The following is a 21,743-nucleotide window of genomic DNA, read 5'->3' as shown; positions in this document are numbered from 1 at the left end:
GACATTGGGAATGTGGATGATGTAGACACCTGGAAAGGGGGTGATGTGGACATTGCGAATGGGGGTGATGTGGACATTGGGAAAGGGTGTGCTTTGGACATTGAGAATGGGATTTATGTGGACATTGTGAGTGGGGAAGATGTGGCCTTGGGAATCGGGGTGATGAGGACATAATGAATGGTGGTGATGAGGACATAATGAATGGTGGTGATGTGGACATTGCGAACGGGGGTGATGTGGACATTGGGAAAGGGTGTGCTTTGGACATTGAGAATGGGATTTATGTGGACATTGTGAGTGGGGAAGATGTGGCCTTGGGAATCGGGGTGATGTGGACATTGCGAATGAGGGTGATGTGGACATTGTGAATTGTGGTGATGTGGACATTGGGAATGTGGATGATGTAGACATCTGGAAAGGGGGTGATGCGGACATTAGTACAGGGAGTGATGCGGACATTGCGAATGGCGGTGATGTGGAATTTGAAATTGAGATGATGTGGTCATTGGGAATGGAGGTGATGTGGACAATGAGAATGGGGTGATGTTGACATTGGGAATGGTGAATATGCACATTAGGATTGGAGCTGAAGTTGACACTGGGAATAGGGATGATGTTGGAATTGGTCATTGGGTTAAGTTGACTTTGGGAAATTGGATGATGTTGACATTGGGAATGGGGGAATGTGGACATTGATAAAGGTGAATGTGCACATTGTGATTGGAGCTGATGTTGACAATGGGAATAGGGGTGATGTTGGCATTGGTAATGTGGATTAGGTTGACTTTGGGAATGGGGTGATTCAGACATTGTTAATAGGGTGATGTTGACATTGAGAATGGGCTTGATGTTGACATTGAGAATGGGTGTGATGTGGAGATAGTGAATTGTGGTGATGTGGACGTTGGGAATTGGGATGATTTGGTCATTTGGTATGGGGATGATGTTGACATTAGGAATGGGTGTGATGTGGACATTGAGAAGGAAGAGATGTGGACGTTGTGAGTGGGGAACGTGGGCTTATGGAATGTGTGTGATGTGGATATTGGGAATGGGGAATATGCACATTGGGAATGGAGATGATGTTGACACTGGGAATAGCAGTGATGTTGACATTGGAAATAGGGGTGATGTGGACATCAGGAATGGGGTGATGTGGATGGGAATGGGGTGATGTTGACATTTTGAATGAGGATGATGTGGAATTTGGGAATTGGGGTGATGCAGACATTGTGAATTGGGATGATGTAGACATTGGAAAAGGGGGTGATGTGGACATTGAGAATGGGGATGATGTGGACATTCAGAATGGTGGTGACGTTGGCATTGGGAAATGGGGTGATGTTGGACATTGGGAATGGGGAATGTTCACAGTGGGATTGGAGCTGATGTTGAGACTGGGAATATGGGTGATGTTGGCATTGGTAATGTGGGTTATGTTGACTTTTGAAATGCAGATGATGTTGACATTGGGAATGGGGTTGATGTTGACATTGAGAATGGGTGTGATGTGGAGATAGTGAACTGTGGTGATGTGGACGTTGGGAATTGGGATGATTTGATCATTTGGTATGGGAATGATGTGGACTTTAGGAATGGGTGTGATGTGGACATAGTGAATGGGGATGATGTGGACATTTCGAAAAGGGGTGTGACGGATATTGGGAATGGGGAATGTTGCCATTGAGAATAGGGTGATGTTGCCACTGGGAATAGGGGTGATGTTGGCATTGGGAATGTGGGTTATGTTGACTTTTGAAATGCAGATGATGTTGACATTGGGAATGGGGTTGATGTTGACATTGAGAATGGGTGTGATGTGGAGATAGTGAACTGTGGTGATGTGGACGTTGGGAATTGGGATGATTTGATCATTTGGTATGGGAATGATGTGGACTTTAGGAATGGGTGTGATGTGGACATAGTGAATGGGGATGATGTGGACATTTCGAAAAGGGGTGTGACGGATATTGGGAATGGGGAATGTTGCCATTGAGAATAGGGTGATGTTGCCACTGGGAATAGGGGTGATGTTGGCATTGGGAATATGGATTACATTGACTTTGGGAATGGTGGTGATGTTGACATTGGTAATGGGGAATGTTCACATTGGGATTGGAGCTGATGTTGACACTGGGAACACGGGTGATGTTGGCATTGGTAATGTGGGTTATGTTGACTTTGGAAATGGGGATGATGTTGAAATAGGGAGTGGGGGTTATGTGGACATTGGGAATGGGAGTGGTGTGCATATTGGGAATAGGGTGATGTTGACATTGGGAATGGAGCTTCAAGAATAAAGATGGCGGCGCGATGCAGTTTGCATCGGCCACTCTGGAGCTGATATATTATTTGTTTTATTTGTTAAGCGGGGTGCCGTGTGCAATCCTAATCTGATGAAAAATGGACTTGGGAGTACGGAGGAACATCTGGAAATCTCCAGGAAGGCCTTCTTCGTTGCTGCTGCTGCTGTGAGATCCGGGTCTCTGCTGGAAAGAACAGGCCCCCAGTCCTTGGGGTCGCGTTGCCGGTGGATGTTGGCGGGGTCTTCGTAGTCTTCGCAGGGGATGGTGCTCGGAGAGGCTGTGCTGGAGGGGATGGTCGGAGGCTCGGAGGTTCGACGGACTCGGCGTCGGCTTGGTCAGGTCGCTTTCGGTGTGTGCTGTGTCTGTGAGGCTGAGTCCAGCACCATGGAAATCTATAGCGGGGGTATTCCCTTCTGTCGCCTGCGTGGGATGACGAGTCTATCGGGACCCTGAGGACTTGTGGAAACTGTGTGGTGGTTTCTTTTGAACTTATAGTCTTTTAACATCTTTGGACTATTTTTACTGTGCCCATGGTCTGTTTTTTTATCAATTATGCTATTGTTTGCACTGTTGTAACTATATGTTGTAACTATGTGGTTTTGTGCAGGTCTTGTAGCTTTAGTTTTTGGTCTTGTTTTGTCTGGTGGATTTGGAGCTCCTTTCCGGGGAACACGCTAAGATGGTAGCGTGATATTAATACGCAGCAGCCTCTCCAGACTCTGGATTGGGGATTGCCAAACGTTATGTGGATTTTCTGGTGTAGTCTGTTTTGTCATGTGCTTTTGTGATATCATTCTGGAGGAACGTTGTCTCATGTTTTAACTGCATTGCATTTGTGGTTTCTAAATTACAATAAACTGAATCAGAATCTGTATCTGAATCTGAGCTGATCTGGAAGTAGGAAATGGGGGCATGACAGTGCGAGGTCCGAGATGTGGTATTTGGGAATGGGGTGTAATGTGCACGTCAGGAATAGGGATAATGTAGACATTGGGAATGGGGTTGAAGTGGAAATTGGGAATGAGGTAGATGTGGCATTGGAAATTGGGGTGATGAGGACATAGTGAGTGGTGGTGATGTGAACTTTGGGAAGGGGTATGATGTGGACATTGTGAATTGGGATGATTTGGCTATTGGGGATGGGTGTGATGAACAAATTCTGAATGATGATCATGTGGACATTAGGAATGGGGATGATGCGGACATTGGTTATGGAGATAACCTGGACATTAGGAAAGGGGGTGATTTGGCAATTCATAATGGGGGTGATGTGGACATTGGGAATGGGGAATATGCACATTGGGAATGGAGATGATGTTGACACTGGGAATAGGGGTTATGTTGACTTTGGGAATGGGGTGATGTCATTGGGAACAGGGGGTGATGTGGACATCAGGATTTGGGAATGAGGACATTGGGAATGGGGTGATGTTGAGAACAAGAATGGGGGTGATGTGGACATTGGAAATGGGTTGATATTGACATTGATAATGGGGATGATGTGGAATTTAGGAATGGGTGTGCTGTGGACACTGTGAATTGGGATGATGTGGACATTGGGAATCGGGATCATGTAGACATTGCGAATGAGAGTGATGTGGACATTGGGAATAGGAATGATATTGACACTGGGAATGGGGGTGAAATTGGGAATTGAGGTATGTGGTATTTGCGAATGGGGTGTAATTTGCACATTGGCAATAGGGATGATGTTGATACTGGGAATATGGGTGAAGTTGGCATTGGGAATGTGGATTATGTTGACTTTGGGAATGGGGCTGATGTTGACATTGGGAATGGGGGTTATGTGGACATTGGGAATGGGCAATGTGGACATTGAGAATTGAGGGATGTGGTACTTCCGAAGGGGGTGTAATTTGCACGTTGGTAATAGAGATGTTGATACTGGGAATATGGGTGAAGTTGGTATTGGGAATATGGATTATGTTGACTTGGTGAATGGGGATGATCTTAACATTGGGAATGGGGGTAATGTGTACTTTAGAAATTGGGATGATGTCATTTTGAATGGGGTGATATGGACATTGGGAATGGGTATGATGTGGACATCATGAGTGGGGAATCTGGACATTTGGAATAGGGGTGATGTAGACATTGGGAATGGGGAATATTTACATTGGGAATGGGGCTGATATGGACATTGGGAATGGGGTGATGTGGACAACGAGAATGGGGGTGATGTTGACATTGTCAATGTGGGTGATGTTGCAATTGTGAATGAGGATGATATGGAAATTGGGAATGGGAGCGATACAGAAATTGTGAATTGAGATGATGTGGACATTGGGAATGTGGATGATGTTGATATTGGGAAAGGGGGTGATGAGAACATTGCGAATGGGAGTGTTGTGGACATTGGGAATAGGGATGATATTGACACCGGGAATGGGGGGGTGACATTGAAAATTGGGGATGTAGTATTTGCGAATACGTTGTAATTTGCACGTTAGCAATAGAGATGATGTTGATACTGGGAATAGGGGTGATGCTGGCATTGGGAATGTGGATTATGTTGACTTTGGGAATGGGGATGATGTTTACATTGGGAATGGAAATGATGTGGAAATTGGGAATGGGGGTGATGAGCAAATTCTGAATAGTGGTAATGGGACATTGGGATTGTGGATGATGTGGACATTGCGGATTGGGGTGATGTGGATATTGGGAATGGATATGATGTGGACATTGTGAATTGTGGTAATGTTGGCATTGGGAATGTGGATTATGTTGACTTTGGGAATGGGGATGATGTTGACATTGGGAATGGGGGTGATGTGGACATTGGAAAAGGGGATATGACATTGGGAGGTCGGAGATGTGGTATTTGGGGATGGGAAGTGATGTGCACATTGGCAATGTGGATAATGTTGATACTGGGAATAGGAATGATGTAGACATTGGGAATGGGGTGATGTGATATTGGAAGTCGAGGTGATGTGGACATAGTGAATGGTGGTGATGTGGACATTGGGAATTGGGATGATTTGGTCATTGGGGATGGGTGTGATGAACAAATTCTGAATGGCGGTCATGTGGACATTGGGTATGGGGATGATGTGGATATTGGGTATGGGGGTGATGTGCACATTGTGAGTGGCGTTGATGTGGACATTGGGAATGGGTTGATATTGACATTGGTAATAGGGATGATGTGGAGTTGGGAATGGGGCGATGTGGATATTGGGAATGGGTATGATGTTGACATTGGGATTGGGGGTGATGTGGACATTGGAAATGGAGGTGATGTGGACTTTGGTAATGGGGATAACGTAGACATATGTTTTGGGGGTGATGCTGACACACGGAAAGAGGTTGATGTTGACACTCAATGGAGGTGATTTGGACATTATGAATTGTGGTGATGTGGATGTTGGGAATTGGGATGATTTTCATCATTGGGGATGGGTGTGATGAACAAATTCTGAATGGTGGTGATGTGGACATTGGGAATGGGGATGATGTGGACATTGTGAATGGGGGATGTGGACATTTGGAATGAGGGTGATATGGACATTGGTAATGGGGAATGTGCGCATTGGGAATGGAGATGATATTGACACTGGGAACAGGGGTGATGTTGGCATTGGGAATGGAGGTGATGTGGACATTGGGAATTGTGGTGCTATGGACATTCGGAATAGGGATGATGTGGACATAAAGAAGCTTACTGAAGGTTTAGGAGGCAAGCATCAGACTTTGCTGTACTGAGTTACAAAGTTGTTAGGAAGGAGCTGAAGCTGACTTAGAAGAGCTAGAACTGGGCATGAGAAGGTCTTGGGGAGTAGGATTAAGGAAAATTTCAAGCATTCCACGTGATATACAGGAATAGCCTGAGCAAAGGGTACAACTGTACACAGCAAAAGAAGACGTGACTGGAATTGGAGGAGGTAGGGAAGGTCCTTCATGAATATTTTGCTTCAGTATTCACCAGTGATTGTCTTGTCTCCTGGGTATATTTTAAATGGTGAGTACTAGAGGACAAAGTTTTAAGATGGTCAGGTAATGCAAGAGTAATCAGGCCCAGGCCGTTCATCAGCACTGGGAACAAGAGATTAGACATCGGAGTAAGAAAGTGGGGGAAGGAGTGGAAGAATATGATACGCTGCCGTTAGGTGCAGGAATTTTCCCAGTACATTTATTGAAATGATAGAGACTGTTTAAATTCCACCCTCCTCCGACACCTCGATTACCTCATTTATTGGGATGCTTTCACTGTTGCCTGTTGTGAAAATTGATCCAAAATAATTTAGAGTGTACTCTATTTCCCACCATCATCCTCCAGGTGACACCAACACTAACCTCAGTTATTTCCTCCGGCACGTCAAATGTACACCGTATGTACGGCGTAGCCGCGTGTCCTACGCCGTGCCCTACGCCGTAGCGTGACGCAGACCGCAACAACCGCGCGGTAGCATCGCATTTCCTCCTGTCTGCAGGCAGGCATTCTGTGCGTACGCTGATGCGAAATAAACGGTTGGAGACGATGAACCATGTCGTCAAATCTACCTGCCGACATCCGAAAATACTTGAAATGCATTTCCCCCTCCATGTCGCTCAGTGGCCGGACAAGCACAGAAAATGCAATCCGTTCTGCCTCAATCCGTTCGATGGTCGTACACACCATCTCCTCCGATGTCGCCATTAGAAACCGCAGCGCCAACTAGCGTTTGGCGGCGAATTGCAGAGCGACGTAGACACACCGACGCACGGCGTAGGCTGCTACGCAGAAGCATAAATCTGCCTTAAGTGTAAGGCTATTGGCAGCGCTGATCGGAGAAACCACGCCCTCTTCGTGACGTCTGCGGGCGGGACTGGGGAGCCACGCCCCGGGTGTGGGGGGGTCGAGTAAGTCACGCCCGCTTGTACGTTATTGGACAAGGTTCCGGAGACCCGCCCCGGGGGACGTCAGCGGCCTGCCGGAAGTGGGGTACCGGCGCGACGCGACGCGGCGCGGCGCCATGCGTTGCCACTACGAGGTGTTGGGTCTGCCCCGGGATGCCGGTGACGAGGAGCTGCGGAAGGCGTACCGGCGTCTGGCGCTGCGGTGGCACCCGGGTCAGTGAGAGGAACCGGGACTGACGGTGGTCCCGCAGATGATGTGAGGGGGTGGGGGCTGTACCGGCGCCGGACTCGGTGTGGTCGGGCTCACTAACGGCGTTTGTGAGAGAGATGGTTCTGAGCGAACCCCGGCTGTCAACATCTCCGTCCCTCTCTCCACCCGCCTACACCACTAGGTAGTCCGCAGCTCGCTGTGCTTCCTGGCGTTAGTCTCCACCTATGGCCCCGTGTCCTTGATGACGGATTAATTTTGAAGTAGCAGCTGGTATCCACCTTACTTATACCCTTAATGATTTTGAGCGTTTCTATCATCTCTCATTCTCTGTCTACTTAGGCTAAAAAGTTTTAATTCTTGCAATCTTTCTTCATAGCTCATACCCTGCAGACCTGGAACGACTCTCGTCCCCCCCCTCTGGACTCTCCAGTGCCTTCATATCCCTCACCCAATATGGAGACCAGAATTGTACACAGTATTTAAGGTGTGGCCTCACAGCTCAGTATACAGCTCAAGGAGAATGTCTCTAGATTTGAACTCCACTAAGCGTATTATACAGACCAACATTCTCTTAGCCTTCCTAATCGCTTCTGTGCATTGTCTAGGTCTGGACAATCTCCCGGATGTAATGGTGGCCAGAGGACCTAGGGTAACGGAGGAACTGAAGGAAATTCACATTAGGCAGAAAATGGTGTTGGGTAGACTGATGGGACTGAAGGCTGATAAATACCCAGGACCTGATGGTCTGCATCCCAGGGTACTTAAGGAGGTGGCTCTAGAAATCGTGGACGCATTGGTAATCATTTTTCAATGTTCTATAGATTGAGGATCAGTTCCTGAGGATTGGAGGGTAGCTAATGTCCCACTTTTAAGAAAGGAGGGAGAGAGAAAACAGGGAATTATAGACCAGTTAGCCTGACATCAGTGGTGGGGAAGATGCTGGAGTCAATTATAAAAGATGAAATAGTGGCACATTTGGATAGCAGTAACAGGATCGGTCCGAGTCAGCATGGATTTACGAAGGGGAAATCATGCTTGACTAATCTTCTGGAATTTCTTGAGAATGTAACTATGAAAATGGACAAGGGAGAGCCAGTGGATGTAGTGTACCTGGACTTTCAGAAAGCCTTTGATAAGGTCCCACAAAGGAGATTAGTGGGCAAAATTAGAGCACATGGTATTGGGGGTAGGGTACTAACATGGATAGAAAATTGGTTGGCAGGCAGGAAACAAAGAGTAGGGATTAATGGGTCCTTTAATGGAGAACGTGTGGAGCAGGTTAAGACCTACAAGTATCTGGGAGTACAGTTAGACGAGAAGCTTGACTGGACTGCCAACACAGATGCCTTGTGCAGGAAGGCACAGAGTCGAATGTACTTCCTAAGAAGGTTGGCGTCATTCAATGTCTGCAGTGAGATGCTGAAGATGTTCTATAGGTCAGTTGTGGAGAGCGCCCTCTTCTTTGTGGTGGCGTGTTGGGGAGGAAGCATTAAGAAGAGGGACGCCTCACGTCTTAATAAGCTGGTAAGGAAGGCGGGCTCTGTCGTGGACAAAGGACTGGAGAGTTTAACATCGGTAGCTGAGCGAAGGGCGCTGAGTAGGCTACGGTCAATTATGGATAACTCTGAACATCCTCTACATAGCACCATCCAGAGACAGAGAAGCAGTTTCAGCGACAGGTTACTATCAATGCAATGCTCCTCAGACAGGATGAAGAGGTCAATACTCCCCAATGCCATTAGGCTGTACAATTCTACCTCCAGGACTTAAGAACTTTTTAAAAGCTATTAATGCTTTTTGAGACGGTGATTTAGATGCATATCATATTTTTTTTTACTGAGTTAAGTATTGTATGTAATTAGTTTTGCTACAGCAAGTGTATGGGACATTGGAAAAAAAGTTGAATTTCCCCATGGGGATGAATAAAGTATCTATCTATCTATCTTTTCAGAATGGCAGGCAGTGACTAGTGGGGTACCGCAAGGCTCAGTGCTGGGACCGCAGCTATTTACAATATACATTAATGATTTAGATGAAGGGATTAAAAGTAAGTTTAGCAAATTTGCAGATGGCACAAAGCTGGGTGATAATGTGAAATATGAGGAGGATGTTAGGAGAATGCAGGGTGACTTGGACAGGTTGAGTGAGTGGATGTGTTTAATGTGGATAAATGTGAGGTTATCCACTTTGGTGGCAAGAACAGGAAGGCAGATTACTATCTAAATGGAGTCAAGTTAGGAAAAGGGGAAGTACAACAAGATCTAGGTGTTCTTGTACATCAGTCAATGAAAGCAAGCATGCAGGTACAGCAGGCAGTGAAGAAAGCTAATGGCATGCTGGCCTTTATAACAAGAGGAATTGAGTTTAGGAGCAAAGAGGTCCTTCTGCAGTTGTACAGGGCCCTGGTGAGACCACACCTGAAGTATTGTGTTCAGTTTTGGTCTCCAAATTTGAGGAAGGACATTCTTGCTATTGAGGGAGTGCAGCGTAGGTTAATTCCCGGAATGGCGGGACTATCATATGTTGAAAGATTGGAGCGACTGGGCTTGTATACACTGGAATTTAGAAGGATGAGAGGGGATCTGATTGAAACATATAAGATTATTAATGGATTGGACACGCTAGAGGCAGGAAACATGTTCCCGATGTTGGGGGAGTCCAGAACCAGAGGCCACAGTTTAAGAATAAGGGGTAGGCCATTTAGAATGGAGTTGAGGAAAAACTTTTTCACCCAGAGAGTTGTGGATCTATGGAATGCTCTGCCTCAGAAGGCAGTGGAAGCTAATTCTCTGGATGCTTTCAAGAAAGAGTTAGATAGAGCTCTTAAAGATAACGGAGTCAAGGGATATGGGGAGAAGGCGGGAACGGGGTACTGATCGTGGATGATCAGCCATAATCAGATTGAATGGTGGTGCTGGCTCAAAGGGCCGAATGGCCTACTCCTGCACCTATTGTCTATAGACGTTGATAGTGATGAGTCTACCAGGATGCCCAAATCCTTCTCATTCGGTGCACTTTCGAACTCAAACCCCCCACTGTATATTTATATCTAAAATTTCTATTCCCTATACGTAGTACTTTACATTCACTTACACCAAACTTCATCTGCCACATCTGGATTTTGTTTAGATCTAACTGTATTGTTTCTGCTGCCTGAATGTTATCAGCCCGGCCCCTTAATCTCGTGTCATCGGCAAACTTTACCAGTTTATTTGTTGTGCTTATCGAATCATTAAATTAAAAACAGCAGTGTCCCCAAAATTGATCCCTGAGGATCCCCACTTTTAACATCTCCTAGGTGTGAACATGATCCTCTCACCATAACTCATTGTTTTGTGTTTTTGAGCCAATTCTGTGCCCATTCCTACACCATACCCCGAATCCCTGCCTCCTGTAATTTGATTATTAACCTCTCGTGGGGTACCTTGTCAAAAGCTTTCTGAAAATCTATGTATATGATATCGACTGCTCTACTGTTATCTTAAATTTTTCTTGCCTCTTCATAGAACACCAACATTAGTAAAACATAATTTCCTCTTTCTGAACCCACACTGGCTTTCTGCTAACATACCTGTTCTTATCCTCTGCTTTTCCATCTCATTCTTTATTACTGTTTCCAGTATCTGGCCTGTGATGCAGGTTAATCTCACTGGTCTATAGTTACCAGGGTCAGTGCAGTCTCCCTTCTAATATACTGGGACAACGTTAGCCAGTTTCCAGTCCTCGGAGATTTCACCAGACTTCAATGACTTTTGAAAAATACATGTTATGGGTTTGTATATGTAATCACTGACCTCTTTTAAGTACCCTCAGACATGTGTTGTCTGGCCCTGGAGATTTATTAACTTTCAGCTGAAGCAGGACCTCACTTTCTCTAAATCCTTTAAAAACAGCCTTTTATTTTTCTCTGCATTGTGCCCCTCATCCACTTCCCCGACATCGTTCCTCAGGGTCCCGACCCGGCGCTGGGGTTAGGGATGCAGTGGGCAGTGGGAGCAGCTCGGATGGGGGTTGACCAGCTGCGCCATTCACTCCTGGGATCTTCCTGTGCACAGATAAGAACTTGGAAAACCCCGAGGAAGCAGCTGAACAGTTCAAGCTGATCCAGGCGGCGTACGATGTACTGAGCGATCCCCAGGAGAGAGCGTGGTGAGTGTACCCTGTGTCCCTCGCGGTCAGCAGCAGCACCCCGTGACTGCATTCACACCTCCCGGGCTGTCCCCGTGGTCTGAGAGGAGCTGCCAATGGACCCGGTCACAGGTGGCACACCACTCACTCGATCGTAACGTGTGGGAGCAGAATTCGGCCATTTGGTCCATCACTCTCAACCCCATTCTCCTGCCTTTTCCCTGTAATATTTGAAGTTCTGATTAATCAAGAACCTAATATAACCGATGTCTTGGCCTCCACAGCTGCCTGTGGTGATGAATTCCACGGATTCACCACCCCCTGGCTGCAGAAATTCCTCCTCATCTTCGCTTTAAATGCGCGTCCGTCTATTCTGATGTTGTGCCCTCTGGTCCTAGATTTCTCTAAAGGATTCACCTGCTCTATCTTGTCCTTTCAATGAGATCCCTGTCATTCTTCAAATCTCCAGCAAGTGAAGGTCAGAACCACCAAGTTCCTACTTGAACTGTTTCATTCCTGAAATCATTCTCGTGAACTTCCTCTCCTTTCCGTAGGGGTACACGATAGTCCACAACAGGAGGAAGGGCTGTGGTTCACTTGTCACTGCTGGCCTCCATGCTGGCATCTGCACTCTGACCACCAAGAATGTCTCAGCCGGCCTCCACCTCCATGGTCAGTATGGGTGAAGTGCACTGTGCCCAGGCACGTCCCTGCCTCACCGCTCCCCCTCGCCACCTCCATGGTCAGTATGGGTGAAGTGCACTGTGCCCAGGCACGTCCCTGCCTCACCGCTCCCCCTCTCCACCTCCATGGTCAGTATGGGTGAAGTGCACTGTGCCCAGGCACGTCCCTGCCTCACCGCTCCCCCTCGCCACCTCCGTGGTCAGTATGGGTGAAGTGCACTGTGCCCAGGCACGTCCCTGCCTCACCCCTCCCCCTCTCCACCTCCATGGTCAGTATGGGTGAAGTGCACTGTGCCCAGGCACGTCCCTGCCTCACCGCTCCCCCTCGCCACCTCCATGGTCAGTATGGGTGAAGTGCACTGTGCCCAGGCACGTCCCTGCCTCACCGCTCCCCCTCTCCACCTCCATGGTCAGTATGGGTGAAGTGCACTGTGCCCAGGCACGTCCCTGCCTCACCGCTCCCCCTCTCCACCTCCATGGTCAGTATGGGTGAAGTGCACTGTGCCCAGGCACGTCCCTGCCTCACCGCTCCCCCTCTCCACCTCCATGGTCAGTATGAGTGAAGTGCACTGTGCCCAGGCACGTCCCTGCCTCACCGCTCCCCCTCTCCACCTCCATGGTCAGTATGGGTGAAGTGCACTGTGCCCAGGCACGTCCCTGCCTCACCGCTCCCCCTCTCCACCTCCGTGGTCAATATGGGTGAAGTGCACTGTGCCCAGGCACGTCCCTGCCTCACCGCTCCCCCTCTCCACCTCCATGGTCAGTATGGGTGAAGTGCACTGTGCCCAGGCACGTCCCTGCCTCACCGCTCCCCCTCGCCACCTCCATGGTCAGTATGGGTGAAGTGCACTGTGCCCAGGCACGTCCCTGCCTCACCGCTCCCCCTCTCCACCTCCATGGTCAGTATGGGTGAAGTGCACTGTGCCCAGGCACGTCCCTGCCTCACCGCTCCCCCTCTCCACCTCCATGGTCAGTATGGGTGAAGTGCACTGTGCCCAGGCACGTCCCTGCCTCACCGCTCCCCCTCTCCACCTCCGTGGTCAGTATGGGTGAAGTGCACTGTGCCCAGGCACGTCCCTGCCTCACCGCTCCCCCTCTCCACCTCCGTGGTCAATATGGGTGAAGTGCACTGTGCCCAGGCACGTCCCTGCCTCACCGCTCCCCCTCGCCACCTCCATGGTCAGTATGGGTGAAGTGCACTGTGCCCAGGCACGTCCCTGCCTCACCGCTCCCCCTCTCCACCTCCGTGGTCAGTATGGGTGAAGTGCACTGTGCCCAGGCACGTCCCTGCCTCACCGCTCCCCCTCTCCACCTCCATGGTCAGTATGGGTGAAGTGCACTGTGCCCAGGCACGTCCCTGCCTCACCGCTCCCCCTCTCCACCTCCATGGTCAGTATGGGTGAAGTGCACTGTGCCCAGGCACGTCCCTGCCTCACCGCTCCCCCTCTCCACCTCCGTGGTCAGTATGGGTGAAGTGCACTGTGCCCAGGCACGTCCCTGCCTCACCGCTCCCCCTCTCCACCTCCGTGGTCAATATGGGTGAAGTGCACTGTGCCCAGGCACGTCCCTGCCTCACCGCTCCCCCTCGCCACCTCCATGGTCAGTATGGGTGAAGTGCACTGTGCCCAGGCACGTCCCTGCCTCACCGCTCCCCCTCTCCACCTCCGTGGTCAGTATGGGTGAAGTGCACTGTGCCCAGGCACGTCCCTGCCTCACCGCTCCCCCTCGCCACCTCCATGGTAAGTATGGGTGAAGTGCACTGTGCCCAGGCACGTCCCTGCCTCACCGCTCCCCCCTCGCCACCTCCATGGTAAGTATGGGTGAAGTGCACTGTGCCCAGGCACGTCCCTGCCTCACCGCTCCCCCTCTCCACCTCCTAAATTAAATAAAGACAAAAATGCTGCTGTTGTTTCAGTGAAAAACTGGGACAGTCTTGGAAACTTTTGACTGATGGGTCTCGTGTCAGTGGTAGGGAAGCAATTGGAAGGGATTCTTAGGGATTTATGAGCATTTGGAAAGTTGTGGCCTAATTAGGGAGAGTCAGTAAGGGTTTGAGGCAAATGATTTAGTAACTCAAATAGTTTTTGGAGAGATGGCGAGGGTGACTGAAGGAAGAGCTGTGGGTGTCAGTAGGCGCTCGACAAGAACCTAGGTTTACTGATATTTAGCTATACACGAGAGTTGTCCGCTTGAGTTACACTGCTCCAGTAACCTCAATATCAACCCTAACCTAATCACAAGACAACTTCAATAACGTCAGAAAAATGTATATAATATACATTCTGAAATTCTTTTTCTTTACAAACATGCACAAAAACAGTCAGTTAAATGTTAGAACCCCAAACCCCCAACTCCCCTCCCACGCACAAGCAGCAGCAAAACAACGATCCCCCCCCCAACAGTGAAAAGGCATCGGCAGCCCCCCCCCCAGCACTCACGCATGCAGCAAAGCATCAATAAAGACACAGACTTTCAGTACCCCAGAGACCGCTCGCTCACCTGGTAATTCGACATACCACAGGCGCGCTCTCCCTAAAAAGGGGAAAATAAGGTGTCTCCATTTCACAGCGACGGGAGACATAACAAACAACTCACGGATTTACAATGTTAAAAGTCTGTTGCGTTGCATGTTTCCAAGCTCCGTACCCAAAGCACAGGGTCTCTGGGCACACAGCCAGCTGGCTGATTTCGATCTTCCGTCTCCCACGACACAACAGGCAAAGGCACCAGCCTTGAGTCCGCCCCCACCCAGAGCCACGAATATCCGGCACCCTGGAGGCTCGCTGGTCTTTCAGGCCGCGTGCTTTGCATTTTGAAAAGCAGCCGGTTGTGAGGCCGTGACAGCGGGTCCCATTTCCACAAAGAACCAAAGTCAGCGTGTAACTCCAAATCGGGATCTTCAAAAGAGCCTTGAAAAGGGGGAAACAGAGATCTCAAAGGCAGAAATAGAGCTGTTTCCGAAGATGCAAGTAAAGGTGTTGCCGCTAGATGCCGCAGTGCTCCTAACTTACAATAACCAATTAACCTACTTAGTACACCTTTGACTATTGTCCAGTAGCACTCACATAGAAAACCTGGAGCACAATGCCGTGCCAAACATGTACGTACTTTAGAAATTACCCAGGGTTACCCATAGCCCTCTATTTTTCTAAGCTCCCGAGGTAATTTCTAAAGTAAGTACATGTTTGGCACGGCATTGTGGGCTGAAGGGCCTGTATCCAGGAGTCTCTTAAAAGACCCTATCGTATCCACCTCCCCCATCGTTGCTGGCAGCCCATTCCACACACTCACCACTCTGTGGGGGGGAAAAAAAACAAACAAATGTACCCCTGACAGCTCCTCTGTACCTACTTCCAAGCATCTTAAAACTGTGCCCTCTTGTGCTAGTTATTTCAGCCCTGCAGCCCTGGGAAAAAGCCTCTGACTGTCCACACGATCAATGCTTCTTAACATCTTATACACCTCTATCAGGTCACCTCTCATCCTCCACCACTCCAAGGAGAAAAGGCCGAGTTCACTCAACCTGTTTTCATAAGGCATGCTCCCCAATCCAGGCAACATCCTTGTAAATCTCCTCTGCATCCTTTCTATGGCTTCCATATCCTTCTTGTAGTGAGGCGACCAGAACTGAGCACAGTACTCCAAGTGGGGTCTGACCAGGGTCCTATAGAGCTGTAACGTTACCTCTCGACTCTTAATCTCATGGTTGATGAAGGCCTATGCACCGTATGCCTTCTTAACCACAGAGTCAACCTGCGCAGCAGCTTTAAGTGTCCTATGTACTCTGACCCCAAGATCCCTCTGATCCTCCGCATTGCCAAGAGTCTTACAGTGATGATGAGTCTACAGTGATGAAATGCTTTGAGAGTTAGGTCATTACTAGACTGAACTCGTGCCTCAGCAGGGAACTGGACCCACTGCAATTTGCCTATCGCTGCACGGCCTTAGACCTCCTGGACAATACAAACACCTATGTCAGGATGTTGTTTATGGACTATAGCTCAGCATTCAACACCATTATTCCCATAATCCCCATTGATAAGTTACAGAACCTAGACCTCTGTACCTCACTCTGCAACTGGATCCTCGACTTCCTAACTGGCAGACCATAAGATATAGGAGCAGAAGTAGGCCATTCGGCCCAGAGTCTGCTCCGCCATTTAGTCATGGGCTGATCCAATTCTTCCAGTCATCCCCACTCCCCTGCCTTCTCCCCATACCCTTTGATGCCCTGGCTAATTAAGAATCTATCTATCTCTGCCTTAAATGGACCCAATGACTTGGTCTCCACAGCCACTCGTGGCAACAAATTCCACAGATTTACCACCCTCTGACTAAAGTAATTTCTCCACATCTCTGTTCTCAATGGACGTCCTTCAATCCTGAAGTTGTGCCCTCTTGTCCTGGACTCCCCTACCATGGGAAATAACTTTGCCATATCTAATCTGTTCAAGCCTTTTAACATTCAGAATGTTTCTATGAGATTCCCCCCCCTCATTCTCCTGAACTCCAGGGAAAACAGGCCAAGAGCCAGATGTTCCTCATACGGTAACCCTTTCATTCCTGGGATCATTCTTGTGAATCTTCTCTGAGCCCTCTCCATTGTCAGTATATCCTTTCTAAATTAAGGAGCCCAAAATTGCACACAATACGCCAAGTGTGGTCTCACGAGTGCCTTATAGAGCCTCAACATCACATCCCTGCTCTTATAAGAACATAAGAAATAGGAGCAGGAGTCGGCCATCCGGCCCATCGAGCCTGTCCCACCATTCAATAAGATCATGGCTGATCAGGCCGTAAACTCAGCTCCATCTACCTGCCTTCTCCCCATAACCCTTAATTCCCCTACTATGTAAAAACCTATCTAACTGTTTCTTAAATATATTTAGTGAAGAAGCTTCAACTGTTTCCCTGGGCAGAGAATTCCACAGATTCACCACTCTCTGGGAAAACCAGTTTCTCCTCATCTCTGTCCTAAATCTTCTCCCCTGAATCTTGAGGCAATGTCCCGTAGTTCCAGTCTCACCTACCAATGGAAACAACTTTCCTACTTCTATCTTATCTATCCCTTTCAAAATTCTGTATGTTTCTATAAGATCCCCTCTCATTCTTCTGAATTCCAGACCGTCTAGTCCCAGGCAACTCAATCTCTCATAGGTTAACCCCTTCATCCCTGGAATCAACCTGGTGAACTTCCTCTGCACTGCCTCCAAAGCCAGTATATCCTTCCTCAAGTATGGAGACCAAAACTGCACGCAGTACTCCAGGTGCGGCCTCACCAGTACCCTGTATAGTTGCAGCATGACCTCCCTGCTCTTCAATTCAATCCCTCTAGCAATGAAGGCCAACATTCCATTTGCCTTCTTAATAACCTGTTGTACCTGCAAGTCAACCTTTTGCGATTCATGAACAAACACTCCCAAGTCCCTCTGCACAACAGCATGCTGCAATCTTTCACCATTTAAATAATAACCTGCTCTTCTATTATTCCTTCCAAAATGGATGATCTCGCATTTACCAACATTGTATTCAATCTGCCAGATCTTGGCCCACTCACTTAATCTATTTATATCCCTCTGCAGACTGTCCATATCCTCTGTACAATTTGCTTACCACTCAGTTGAGTGTCATCAGCAAATTTTGCTATGCTACACTCAGTCCCCTCTTCCAAATCATCAATGTAAATAGTAAACAGCTGCTGGCCCAGCACCTACCCCTGCGGCACCCCACTCACCACTGACTGCCAACCGGAGAAACACTCATTTATGCCAACTCTCTGCCTTCTATTGGTTAACCAATCCACTATCCATGCCAATACACTTCCTCTGACTCCATGCATCCATATCTTATTTATAAGTCTCTTGTGTGGCACCTTATCAAACACCTTCTGGAAATCCAATTATACAACATCCACCTATTCTCCTCTATCCAGTGCACTCACTCTATATTCTATACCTCTAGAAATCCTCATCTAAATAATAGTCTGCCAGTTTATTTCTTCCACCAAAGTGCATGACCGCACACTTTCCAACATTGTATTTTTTGCCACTGCTCTGCAGGCTCTCTGTTTCCTCGACACTAGCTGCTCCTCTCCCTATCTTTGTATCATCGGCAAATTTAGCCACAAATCCATTAATCCCATAGTCCAAGTCATTGGCATACTTCATAAAAAGCAGTTGTCCCAACATCGACCCCTGTGGAACTCCACTGGTAACTGGCAGCCAGCCAGAATAGGATCCCTTTATTCCCACTCTCTGTTTTCTGCCGACCAGCCAATGCTCCACCCATGCTAGTAACTCCTGTGCGGATTGGTAACGTATCCTCCTCGCTGATGATCAACACTGGTGCACCTTGGGTGTGTGCTTATCCCACTGCTCTACTCTCTCTATACCCATGACTGTGTGGCTAGGCATAGCTCAAATACCATCTATAAATTTGCTGATGATACAACCATTGTTGGTAGAATCTCAGGTGGTGACAAGAGGGCACACAGGAATGAGATATGCCAACTAGTGGAATGGTGCCACAGCAACAACCAGGCACTCAACGTCAGTAAGACGAAAGAGCTGATTGTGGACTTCAGGAAGGGTAAGACGAAGGAACACGTACAAATCCTCATAGAGGGATCAGAAGTGGAGAGAGTGACAGTTTCAAGTTCCTGGGTGTCGAGATCTCTGAGGACCTAACCTGGTCCCAGCATTATCGATGCAGTTATGAAGAAAGCAAGACAGCGGCTATACTTTATTAGCAGTTTGAAGAGATTTGGTGTGTCAACAAATACACTCAAAAACTTCTATAGATGTACCGTGGAGAGCATTCTGACAGGCTGCATCACTGTCTGGTATGGAGGGGCTACTGCACAGGACTGAAAGAAGGTTGTAAATTTAGTCGGCTCCATCTTGGGTACCAGCCTACAAAGTACCCAGGCCAGCTTCAAGGAGCGGTGTCTCAGAAAGGCAGCGTCCATTATTAAGGACCCCCAGCACCCAGGGCATGCCCTTTTCTCACTGTTACCATCAGGTCGGAGATACAGAAGCCTGAAGGCACACACTCAGTGATTCAGGAACAGCTTCTTCCCCTCTGCTATCTGATTCCTAAACAGACATTGAATCTTTGGACACTACTTCACTTTTTAAATATACAGTATTTCTGTTTTTGCACAAATTTTAATCTATTCAATATACATATACTTTAATTGATTTTTTTTCTCCTATATTATGATTTGCATTGAACTGCTGCTGCTAAGTTAAATTTCACGACACATGCCGGTGATAATAACCTGATACTGGTTCTGACTGTGCAAGTAAACTGGAGTACTGGGGAAAACCCACTCGTTCCAGGAGGAGGACATTCAGACTCCTTACAGAGGATGCCAGGATTGAATTCTGAAGCTCTGACCTGTTAAGACTAAAAGACATAAAAGCAGAATTAGGCCATTCAGCCCATTGAGTCTACACTGCCATTCTATCATGGATGTTCCCAGATCCCACTCAACCCCATACACCTGCCCCCTCTCACCATATCATTTGATGCCCTGACTGATCAGGAGACGATCAACTTCTGCCTTAAGTATACCCACAGACTTGGCCTCCACCGCAGTCTGTGGCAGAGCATTCCACAGATTTACTACTCTCTGGCTAAAAAAGTTCCTCCTTACCTCTGTTCTCAAAGGTCACCCCTCAGTTTTGAGGCTGTGCCCTCTAGTTCTGGATACCCCCATCAGAGGAAACATCCTCTCCATGTCCACCCTATTTCATCCTTTCGGCATTCGGTAGGTTTCAATGAGATCCCCCAGTATTCTTGTAAATTCCAGTGAGTACAGGCATAAAGCTGCCAAATGCTCCTCACATGTTAACCCCTTCATTTCCAGAATCATCCTCAGGAGCCTCTTCTTCTGGACCCTCTCCAATGTCATCCTGAGAAATGGGGCCCAAAACTGTTGACAATGCTCCAAGTGTGGCTTGACTAGTGTCTTATAAAGCCTCAGCATTATCTCCTTGCTTTTATATTCTATTCCCCTTGAAATACGTGCCATCATTGCATTTGCTGCCTTTGACACAGACTCAACCTGTAAATTAACCTTCTGGGAGTCTTGCATGAGGACTCCCAAGTCCCTCTGCACCTGAGTTTCAATGTTTGAACCTTCTCCCTATTTAGATAATAGTCTACACTATTGTTCCTTTTACCAAAGTGCATTATCATACATTTCCCAACACTGTATTCCATCTGCCACTTTTTTGCCCATTCTTCCAAATTGTCCAAGTCCTGCTGCATTCGCATTGCTTCCTTAGCACTTCCTACCCCTCCACCTATTTTCATATCATCCACAAACTTTGCCACAAAGCCATCAATTCCATTATCCAACTCACTCGCTGCCTCCTGCCTGTCAGCCATTCTGCTATCCATGTCAGTATCTTTCAATTATGCCATAGGATTTTATCTTGTTAAGCAGCCTCATGTGTGGCACCTTATCCAAGTAAATGACATCCACTGCCTCTCCTTTGTCCACCCTTCTTGTTACTTTGTCGAAGAACTCTTAACGGATGAGAGGCATTGATCGTGTGGATCGTCAGAGGCTTTTTCCCAGGGCTGAAATGGCTAGCATGAGGGCACAGTTTTAAGGTGCTTGGAAGTAGGTACGAAGGAGATGTCAGGAGTAAGTTTTTACTCAGAGAGTGGTGAGTGTGTGGAATGGGCTGCCGGCAATGGTGGCGGAGGCTGATACGATAGGGTCTTTTAAGAGACTCCTGGATAGGTATATGAAACTTAGAAAAATAAAGGGCTATAGGTAACCCTAGGTAATTTCAATAGTAAGGACACGTTTGGGACAGCTTTGTGGGCTGAAGGGCCTGTATTGTGCTGTAGGCTTTCTAGACTTGTCAAGCAAGACTTACAATTACAGAAACCATACTGACTTTGATTTATTTTATCATTAGTCTCCAAGTACCTCGAAACCTCATCCTGATTAATAGACTCCAACACTTTTCCAACCCCTGAGGTTAGATTAACTGGCCAAAATTTCCTTTCTTTTGCCTTCCTCCCTTCTTAAAGAGTGGAGTGACATTTGCAATTTTCCAGTCCTCCGGGACCATGCCAGAATCAAGTGATTCTTGAACAATCACAACCAATGCATCTGTTATCTCTTCAGCAACCTCTCTCAGGACTCTGGGATGTAGTCCATCTGGCCCAGGTGATTTATCCACCTTAACTGCCACAGTTGCCTGGCACATTTTCCTTTGTAATAGCAATGGTACTCACTCCTGCTCCCTGACACTCACTGACCTCTGGCACACTGCTAGTGTCTTCCACAGTGAATAGCATCATGATAACTGCCGTGGTTCATCCAGATGTTTGAGATCTGTGGTGACTTGGATGTGGAATTGGCTTTCCCACGGAAGACAGAGGGTGGTGGGTTTTTCACTTTGGGAATGGGCTGGATACACATTGCTCAGAGGCTAGTGTGGGTGAATGTTCACCATGGGAGTGTGTCTGCTGGGACCTGCGTTTCTGGCGTGTATTTGCCAGTTGGGTGTCGATGCAGGAGAAACAATG

General features: G+C 47.8%; 1 protein-coding gene across 1 annotated transcript in view; it reads left to right on the top strand.

The window, feature by feature from the left end:
- Nucleotides 1-7,236: 7,236 nt before the first annotated feature.
- The window catches only part of dnajc21 (DnaJ heat shock protein family (Hsp40) member C21), a 45,579-nt gene continuing 31,072 nt past the window's right edge, over nt 7,237-21,743 (top strand). Inside the window, exons 1-2 of the mRNA XM_073047839.1 lie at nt 7,237-7,382; nt 11,436-11,529. Of these exons, the coding sequence (XP_072903940.1) occupies nt 7,286-7,382; nt 11,436-11,529 (191 nt within the window). The 5' untranslated portion in view covers nt 7,237-7,285. The remainder of the gene's footprint in view (nt 7,383-11,435; nt 11,530-21,743) is intronic.

The sequence above is a fragment of the Hemitrygon akajei genome, chromosome 6 (assembly GCF_048418815.1).
Source record: "Hemitrygon akajei chromosome 6, sHemAka1.3, whole genome shotgun sequence".
NCBI classification, from domain to species: domain Eukaryota; kingdom Metazoa; phylum Chordata; class Chondrichthyes; order Myliobatiformes; family Dasyatidae; genus Hemitrygon; species Hemitrygon akajei.
This window is presented reverse-complemented; position numbering and strand designations above follow the sequence as displayed.